Source organism: Melanostigma gelatinosum (assembly GCF_949748355.1).
Source record: "Melanostigma gelatinosum genome assembly, chromosome: 21".
Classification (NCBI taxonomy): domain Eukaryota; kingdom Metazoa; phylum Chordata; class Actinopteri; order Perciformes; family Zoarcidae; genus Melanostigma; species Melanostigma gelatinosum.
This window is the reverse complement of record NC_136654.1, coordinates 16704362-16714414: the sequence shown is the minus strand read 5'-3', so window position 1 is coordinate 16714414 and position 10053 is coordinate 16704362. Positions and strand designations below refer to the sequence as shown.

The 10053-nt window shown below is 42.7% G+C and overlaps 1 protein-coding gene across 1 annotated transcript; it reads left to right on the top strand.

Annotated features, from left to right (window-relative positions):
- Nucleotides 1–225: 225 nt before the first annotated feature.
- LOC306794622 (uncharacterized protein) lies at nt 226–9790 on the top strand. The gene is made up of 7 exons (XM_079292742.1): nt 226–655; nt 8038–8121; nt 8207–8295; nt 8407–8592; nt 8700–8837; nt 8948–9140; nt 9219–9790. The coding sequence occupies exons 1-7, from the start codon at nt 358–360 to the stop codon at nt 9524–9526; spliced, it is 1296 nt and encodes a 431-aa protein (XP_079148868.1). The 5' UTR covers nt 226–357; the 3' UTR covers nt 9527–9790.
- Nucleotides 9791–10053: the final 263 nt, after the last annotated feature.

Here is a 10053-nt window from a genome sequence, read left to right as displayed (position 1 = left end):
TTTAATATGTATTTGATCTATTCTATATATATAATATATCATGTATATATAAATATTAGATAGAATAAGTTGTACCTACATGACTTTAATTTAATGTGGGAGTGGTTTGTGCCCTTCACCGTGTAATGGTGCTGCTCGTGATCAGGTTGGAAAGCTGGGGGGGGGGGGCGTGTCAGAGACAGAGGTGTGGCTGGAGTTGGTGAGAGTTGTGGAACTTTTTGTAACCTGATGGTCATTAGCAAAAATACTGCTGCAGCTCATTTCTCCATACTGCTTTACATCTAAATCCTGCCGACTTTCATCCTGTTTGTAAGGGTTCACCACCATCAAACCCTTACCGGCCGTAAGAGGAGCATCATGTCTTTGAAAATATTTTCCAGCAGAGTTTTGTGTAAAGTCTTGAACCATGGTGTCGTGGCCTCGAGCAAACCGCTCAGGGCAGGAGATGCAGCAGCTGCCGTGGTGGGATGGAGCTCTGTGCGGGGCTATCACAACATCGGGAAACCCAGGAACCAACGACCGGGCAGGGCGGCCGTCATCCGGGTGGTGGACCTCCGCAGCGACGTGATGGCCCAGCCCGTGCCGGCAATGAGGCAGGCCATGGTGAAGGCCGTGCTTGAAGATGACATGATGAGAGGAGAGGAGGCGGTTAACGGTTAGAGCCAAAGCAACTAACATATTTATGAATTACAGGAACCAACATTACTTTTTAAGGCACCTGAAATTAGTGTGGGTGCACTACAGTGCTAGACATTCTGAGGCTACCTCGCCAACGTTATCCAATCCTGTCACGAGTCACTAGTCTAACCTGTTGTGTCTTCTTGAGTACCGCTAATTCTAGAACCTATACAACACATTTACAACATAAATTAGATGGCGACAGATGTCTGAGTGTAACGGTAGTTGATCTTTATTTGACCTTATACAGCAAATTGAAGCAAGAAAATGCAAGAAAATGCAAGCAGAGGCAAGCAGAGGCAAGAGCAAGCAGCAAAGCGACTGCACTCTCTCATCAAGGTCGATGAGTACGAGAAGCCCAGATCTGGCCAAAAGCCATTAACACAGTGTGTCATTCCTTTTCAGCAACTGTTTGCTTTTTGAGGATACGGGTATGAATCCTGTTCCCTGAGAAATCACAACTAAATACTACCACCTACTGACACAAAAAAAGAATAACCAGACACAACCAAAAAAGTTAAGCATGTCCGCCACAATGTTGAGCTATTATGATGTGATGTAATAGGCATAGGACTAATGTTTCATGACATTTTTTTGATTACATTAATATAATTGGCATAAAATGAGGGTGCCAAATATTAAACCGAGGGTGCAATACATGATGTATCACCCTTGTAGAAATGGGCCTCCTTAAAAACTCAAATTAATAATTTCATAAAAATAAATTATTCTCTATGTGATGGTTAAATATGAATTCATGCATCTTTACTTGTGAAATGCAACAAATCTTGCAGTATTTGACTAATGTCTTGCAATTCCTGCAGAGTTGGAGAACATTACAGCTGATATGTTTCAAATGGATTGGAAATGTCTGAGTGTAACGGTAGTTGATCTTTATTTGACCTCATACAGCATGTGTGCCATCCAGCAACTCTCACATGTGATGTGTTATTCTTGACAAATGTTAGTAAGATGACATAAATCACCACATCCATATATTGATACATTGATACTTGTAATCGGCATCCTGGCGTGAACGTATTTCGCCAAGGCATATATTTCCACTACAAACGTCAGATTCAGTTATTTACATGTCTGCAGCAATGATAAACATTAACAGTGTAGAGCTCGGCCGGGAGGGAAGAGAGGCCGCCATATTTAATACAGCCGCCAGATTGCGACAGACGGCAACAAGTGTGACATCCTTCTAATCCTCTGAGTCAGAAAAATGTGACCTGTTTGCATTCTCCATTTATCTGTCTCATAGCATAGAGCTATTCGGTCGTGTTTAGTAAACTACAGCATGATGTTCATTTGGTACATTAGTCCCATTTAGAGTAAAATAGAGGGAGAGTGACTTCATTCTCTGATCAGGCAGATATTACTCCACTATATCATTGCATAGAAAAAAGTTGTTTGCTGCTTTATTTATGTTCAGAATGTTAAGTACAGCTTCTTTGATTGCAAACTTTTTGGTCGCCTATAGACATGTCCTGTTCAGCGTCGACTGTACTTAGTTGTACTTAGCTCCACCCTCTCCTGTCACTTCTGGTTGCGATAAACCAAGATGGCACCAGCCTAAGTGTCAAACTCAAGGCTTCCAAGCAATCCACAAACCAATGGGAGACGCCACCGTGACTACTACGTCCACTTCTTATGTACAGTCTATGCTCTCAACCTGGGCTTGTTTTAGAAGTAGAGCAATCTCTTTAGCCTGGCTGGTTTCAGAAGGTCGAGGTTGGTGAGGAGCGGCCTCTAACTTAAAATATTTGCAGGAGCAACTTTTGTTGTCGAGTGTGGGACATTGCTCTTGGACAGCAAGAAGCTGTTGATATGAGGAAAATGACTGTGCAGCAGTTACAATACAAAGTGGGAAGACAAATAGACAATGCAGTTAAGAGGGTTATACAAACAGAAGCCACTGTGTAAAGAACAGGATCATCCATTTTACCACGTCATCATCCACACACACACACACACACACACACACACACACACACACACGCACACACACACACACACACACACACAAGCAATGACAGTGATCAGATGAGCAAATATTTCACAACTTCTATTCTATACACCTCAGTAAAACTACAGAAGACAAGGCAAGGCAAGGCAAGTTTATTTGTATAGCACATTTCAACAACAAGGTAATTCAAAGTGCTTCACATAAAACCATTAAAAGCATCAAAACATAAGGCAAAAGAAAAGGAGATTTAAAAACAATTAAGAACATTCATTAAAACATTAAAAAACAGTGCAAGAAATAAAATGCAGTAGTAAAATGCAGAAATGCAGGAAATTGATTAATATATGAATTGAATGTGGTTCAATTAAAGGCAGCAGCAAACAGAAAAGTCTTCAATCTTGATTTAAAGGAGCTGAGGGTCTCAGCAGACCTGCAGCTTTCTGGGACTTTGTTCCAGATATGTGGAGCAGAAAAACTGAACGCTGCTTCTCCATGTTTAGTTCTGACTCTGGGAACAGATAGTAGACCGGTCCCAGACGACCTGAGGGGTCGGGATGGTTCATAAGGTAGCAGCAGATCAGAGATGTATTTTGGCCCTAAACCATTCAGTGCTTTGTAAACCAACAGCAGGATTTTAAAGTCAATTCTTTGTTGGACAGGAAGCCAGTGCAAAGACCTCAGAACTGGAGTGATGTGATCCACCCTCCTGGTCTTAGTGAGGACGAGTGGTAAAGTCTGACGGACTTTTTACAGAGACCTGTAAACACACCGTTACAGTAGTCCAGTCTGCTGAAGATAAATGCGTGGACAAGTTTTTCCAAATCCTGTTGAGACATAAATCCTCTAATCCTTGATATATTCTTCAGGTGATAGTAGGCTGATTTTGTAATTGTTTTGATATGGCTGTTCAGGTTGAGATCTGAATCCATAACTACACCTAGATTTCTGGCTTGGTTTGTGGGTTTTAACATCAGTGACTGAAGCTGAGCGGTGATTTTCAATTGTTCGTCCTTGGTACCGAAAACGATTACTTCTGTTTTATCTTTGTTTAATTGAAGAAAATTCTGGCACATCCAGTTGTTGATTTGTTCAATGCAGTTACCCAGCCCTTGTATGGGATTATAGTCCCCTGGTGACATAGTTATGTAGATTTGTGTGTCGTCTGCATAATTATGATAACACACTTTGTTGTTTTCCATAATCTGAGCTAGTGGAAGCATGTAGATGTTGAACAGAAGAGGCCCCAGTATTGAACCTTGGGGAACACCACATGTCATTTTAGTCAGCTCCGATGTGTAATGAGCCACAGACACAAAGTATTCTCGGCCCTTCAAGTAGGATTCAAACCAGTTAAGTGCTGTGCCAGAGAGTCCCACCCAGATTTTTAGTCTTTCTAGGAGTATGGCATGGTCGACCGTGTCGAATGCAGCACTGAGATCTGAGATCAAAGCAGTTATTTATGGTCAAGAAGTTGGTCAGCTGTTGGAAAACCGCTTTTTCAATTATTTTACTCAAAAATGGGAGGTTTGATATTGGCCTATAATTTTTCATCGTTGCGGAGTCTAAACTAACCTTCTTTAGGAGTGGTTTAATAACTGCAGTTTTTATGGCTTGTGGGAAGACACCTGAGAGGAGGGATGTGTTTACAATTTGTAAAAGATCAGTGGTCATGCAGTTTGAAATATTTTTGAAAAATTGTGTTGGTAAAATATCCAAGCAGCAGGAGGATGACTTCAGATGTTGTATAATGTCTTCTAGGCTTCTACGGTCGATTGAATGAAATTGTGTCATGATATTTGAATGGATGTTATTCAGAGATCGGGACAACACATATCCTGTGGTTGATGTGGAGGCACTGACTGCTTGTCTAATTTTCTGAATTTTGTCAGTAAAAAAGGAGGCAAATTGATTGCATGCCCAGGTGGATTGGAGTTCAGCAGCTACCGACACTGGAGGGTTTGTTAGCCTGTCGACGGTAGCAAATAAGCCGCGTGTATTGTTCTTGTTTTTGGTTATGATGTCAGAGAAGAATGACTGCCTTGCATTTCTAAGTTCCAAATTATATTTGCGAAGTCTCTCTTTATAGATGTCACAGTGAACCTGGAGATTCGTTTTTCGCCACCTGCGCTCAGCTTTCCGACACTCTCGTTTCTCCATTTTGACCAACGTAGCATTTCTCCAAGGAGATCTTTGCTTACCCGAGACAACCTTCACTTTAGTGGGTGCAATGGCATCAATAATATTTTTAACTTTAAAATTGAAGCCATCTACAAGCTCATTGACTGAGAGGCAAGAGAGGGCTGGTGTGGAGGAGAACTTCTGAATAAATAGTTCACTGGTGTTTTCAGAGATGTAACGCTTTGTCACAACCTTGGTTTGGACATTTGTGTGCAAGGAGATTGCACTCTCAAAGAAAACACAGAAATGGTCAGAGAGTGCAACATCAGTCACAGCAACCTTGGAAATGTTTACACCTTTGGTGATGATTAGGTCCAGAGTGTACCCCCTGTTGTGGGTGGGTCCTGTCACATGCTGAGTCAGATCATAGTTATCAAGGACACCACATAGTTCTATAGACTCTCTGTCCTGGGGATTATCAACATGGATATTAAAATCACCAACAATAACAACACAGTCAAAATCAATACAGATTACAGACAGCAGTTCAGTAAACTCATCAAAGAAGGTTGCACAGTATTTAGGCGGTCTGTAAATGTTTAGGAATAAAGCTTGAGTGGAATTAAGAGCCACATATTCAAAATAACTAAAATGACCAAAGGGCATCTGCTTGCATTGAAGAGAATCATTAAATAAAACAGCAACTCCATCTCCTTTCTTATGTGCTCTTGTTTCGCTCATGAAACTGAAGTTGGGAGGTGTTGATTCAATAAGAACAGCTGCACTGTTATCTTGATTTAACCAAGTTTCAGTTAAAAACGAAATGTCCAGTTTGTGCCCAACAATAAAATCATTGATTAAAAATGTTTTTCCTGACAGAGACCTGACATTGAATAAAGCTAGGTTTAATGTGGTTAAAGCTTTCTTTGCCCAATTTATTTGGACAGGCTGACGAGGAATGTATGCTAAGTTTGATAAGTTAGCATGTTTACTATTGTTTCTTCGCAGCCTCACCTTTCTTTTTCTATAAACTTGCAGGACAGGAATTGAAACGGCTAGCTGCATACAGGGCCCCGACATTTCCTGGAGAGTCATTGGTGTCATTAGCCTTGTAGCCTGGACCCAGAAGATATCAATTGTGGTACCGTTGAGGAGTGGGGAGAGGAGTGTGTTTGGTTCCAGCAATGACCAGCTTTTCCATGTGGTCAGTGAACTCCAGGTGGGGGGAGGATGGGGAGAGTGTGAGAGAGGATTGCGATCCAAAGTATGGACCCGAAATAGAAGTAGGTGCTGGGGAGGGAGGTAAAGACTCCTCGTCTAGGAAGTCCATACTTTGCAGTCCAAAGTATGGACATTTAGTAGGTGCTGGGGAGGGAGGTAAAGACTCCGCGTCTGGGAAGGGTGTGGAAAGTGGGAGATCGGAGGCGGTCCCTGATGATGAGGATGGAGACTCCTCCTTTTGGCTGTCGTTAGGCGGGGGTATCCTTCCCGTAAGGTCTCCATGGCGATGCTGTGTGGTTATCTTGTGTATAGACTCCTCTTGTATCTTGTCCTTGGCAGTAGGGACAGACGGGTGACGCAGGGAGAAAAACAGGTTCGAGGTAAACAGTTTTACCCCTGACTTGTTCAGGCAAATTCCATGCGCTGCAAAAAGATCTGCGCTCCCAGAAAAGGTAGAAATTGTTGATAAAATGTACGGAATGGTCAGCACATGCAGTTGACAGCCATCTGTTCAGTGCAAACAGCCTGCTGAATCCTTCATCTCCTCCTCTGACTGGTGGAAGAGGGCCACTGATAAACACCTCAGCCTTGACAGAGCTGACTGTGTTTAACAGATCAATAAAGTCTCGCTTTAGAACTTCAGACTGTTGTTTCACAATATCACAGCTTCCTGTATGCACGATGATGTTTTTCGCTGTGGGATAGTCAGCCACGATGTCCAGGAATTTGTCTCTCATGTCAGAGACCATATCTTTCGGAAAGCAGAGTATTTTGGTGTTCTTGCTGTACAGTTTTCTGACATCTTTTACAGCATAGTCACCAACAATCAGAGTCTCAGGCCCAGTCACTAGCTTTGCCTGCGGCCTTTTCTCACATTTACTCTCAGTTCTTACCCCGCTTTGAGGAGATAGCTGCTTATCCAGGTCATCAGATGGAGATTTATGATCCTGCGACAATGGAGCAAATCTGTTTTGAAGTTGTAGGCTTGGTTGTTGTGGAGGTGTTTTGCAGGTTTTACTTTCCTTAGCTATCCTTGGCTTTGTCCGTCTGGGTGCAGGGGTTGAGGAGGAGTTCTGCCCGTGTGCTAGTGCAGGCCAGTCAGTCGCATAAGATTCATTATCTGCTCTCTCCTCCTGTTGCTTGGTAGGCCTGGTTATGCTAGTTAGCTGTGTCTTAGCTTGCATTTGTCCAGTGTTTTGAGTCCATGGTAGAGTGGTATCATTCCCACACAGTCCATTTACTTCCACGTTTACTTCTAGTCGGTAGATTTTTGTTTCCAAGACTGCAATCTGCTGTAGGAGTTTGTAGTAGTCATCCGTGGAGAAGGGAGGCATCTTGCTGCTACTTAGCTTTAACGTAGCTGCTAGTTAGCATTAGCCAACAATCCAAATAGCTCGACGACTTTCTGGATTTGTCTTCACTCAAATGTTGAAGAGTGATATATGTGATATATCTGGCAAGATATATGTGATATATCTGGCAAATTGAAGCAAGAAAATGCAAGAAAATGCAAGCAGAGGCCAAGAGCAAGCATCAAAGTGACTGCACTCTCTCATCAAGGTCGATGAGTACGCGAAGCCCAGATCTGGCCAAAAGCCATTAACACAGTGTGTCATTCCTTTTCAGCAACTGTTTGCTTTTTGAGGATACGGGTATGAATCCTGTTCCCTGAGAAATCACAACTAAATACTACCACCTACTGACACAAAAAAAGAATAACCAGACACAACCAAAAAAGTTAAGCATGTCCGCCACAATGTTGAGCTATTATGATGTGATGTAATAGGCATAGGACTAATGTTTCATGACATTTTGTTTTTGATTACATTAATATAATTGGCATAAAATGAGGGTGCCAAATATTAAACCGAGGGTGAATACATGATGTATCACCCTTGTGGAAATGGGCCTCCTTAAAAACTCAAATTAATAATTTCATGAAAATAAATTATTCTCTATGTGATGGTTAAATATGAATTCATGCATATTTACTTGTGAAATGCAACAAATCTTGCAGTATTTGACTAATGTCTTGCCAATTCCTGCAGAGTTGGAGAACATTACAGCTGATATGTTTCAAATGGAAGCTGCACTTTTTGTTCCCACTGGAACCATGGGCAATCTCATCGCAGGTGAGCTGTGCATTTATTGGCAGAGTCTGAATACACATTTATGAGGTCAGAAAGGTGATTAACGTGCACGCATTTCATTATGTAGTGATGGTGCACTGCAGGGAGCGGGGCGACGAGATGATTGTGGGCGATCGTTCCCATATACACATTTATGAGCAAGGAGGGAGTGCACAGGTGAGTGTCCCACAGCAGCAGACACCTGCGGTCAGGCCCTCTGCACCTCTGCACTGCTTTCCTCATCGTCTACATTGGATTCATTCACTGTGTTTATGTGTGTTGACACAGCTAGCAGGGGTCCACTCTGTCACAGTGACCAATCTCCCTGATGGAACATTTGACTTGGACCAGCTGGAATCAAAGATCCGCCACGGTTACCCCAAACCCTACTTCCCCCGCTCACGCCTCATATGTCTGGAAAACACACACAATGTACAGGGAGGGCGTGTGCTGCCTCTGACCTTCCTGCAGGAGGTGTGTGTGTGTGTGTGTGTGGATATCTGTTTTACTTATATGTACTTGCCTTACAACAATAAAATAAAGTATGCAGCAGCTCTCACAGGTTTGTTTCCATCTCCAAGGTTCGTGCTTTGGCAGATAGATATGGTCTGTCAGTTCACATGGATGGAGCCAGGGTGATGAATGCTGCTGTGGCCCAGAGGGTGCCTCCATCCACCATACTGCAGCACACACACACCGTCAGTTTGTGCCTCTCTAAGGTGGGACTGCAAAACACAAACACACTCAGAATGAACCAGAACATACTAATTGATGTGAACCAATAAACAAAATAAAACTGCTTAAATTCATACTTCTCGGTGTGTAACAGGGTTTGGGTGCCCCCCTGGGTTGCATGCTGGCTGGACCCCGAGACTTCATATCCCAGGCAGTGCGCTGTCGTAAAGTCCTGGGTGGGTGGTTGCGACAGGCTGGTATACTGGCAGCAGCTGGAAAACTGTCTTTACTGGAGATGGTTGAAAGACTGGAGGAGGATCATCGTAATGCTAAGACCTTTGCTGAAGGTGAGCAGCTCATAATTCAGAAAATTAAATAATAAACTCCCTGCTCATAACTCCTTCTCTTTTCTTCACCTCTCCCAGCTCTGCTCGACTGTGACCCTCCTCTATTCGCTGTAGACATGACTTCCGTGGAGACAAACATTGTGCGTTTCCATCTACAGGAGCCCAGTTTAAGCCCCTCTGAGTTCTGTGCCTGCATGGGTCAGGTTGGCGAGGGAGAGGAGGCAGCACTGGGACAAGGAATACAAGTTCTCATGTACCCCTATTTTGGAAATTCAGTCCGGGCTGTATGGCATCTTGGGGTTTCCCCTGAAGATACTCAGCTGGCCATCCACAAAATGCAATTTGTGGCTTCTCAGTTCTTGGAGGAAAAAGTCAGAGGGCAGTGAAACCTGGTACTTCATAAGATGTTAATATACCAGTATTTACCAAAAAGCTCTGTTTTAGTGTGTTTCACTGGAATTCCGTTGGAAGGCAACAGTTCGGGTCCATGTTAACTTCCTGTCAACTGTTGGCATTAACATATAATTCTGGAGTTCGGTTTATCAATAAAATCACTGAATTCCTTTGAATGCAATAATCACCTGGTTGTTACTTACATCTTGTATTGTTACTTACATCTTGCAAAAGAGATTTTTAATCTCAATGGGACTACCTGGTTAAATAAAGGTTTTTAAAAAAAAAAGATTTTTAATTTTTTTTTATTCAAACATATTCGGTTCGTCATGCGTACCGAACCGTGAGCCTCGTACCGAACGGTTCAATACGAATACGCGTACCGTTACACCCCTACTTCTCATGGACGCATATCAGCAAAAAATAATTTTATTAAGGCATTAAGTACATATAAGTAAAATAGATCTCCACACACACACACACACACACACCTCCTGCAGGAAGGTCAGAGTCAGAACAC

Excerpts from the sequence above, each read along its gene's own strand:
- LOC306794622 (XM_079292742.1), top strand. The coding sequence starts at position 358 with ATGTCTTTGAAAATATTTTCCAGCAGAGTTTTGTGTAAAGTCTTGAAC. Across the intron at positions 8,593-8,699 it reads CTCTGACCTTCCTGCAGGAG|GTTCGTGCTTTGGCAGATAG; the intron begins GTGTGTGTGTGT and ends TCCATCTCCAAG. Across the intron at positions 9,141-9,218 it reads TGCTAAGACCTTTGCTGAAG|CTCTGCTCGACTGTGACCCT; the intron begins GTGAGCAGCTCA and ends CACCTCTCCCAG.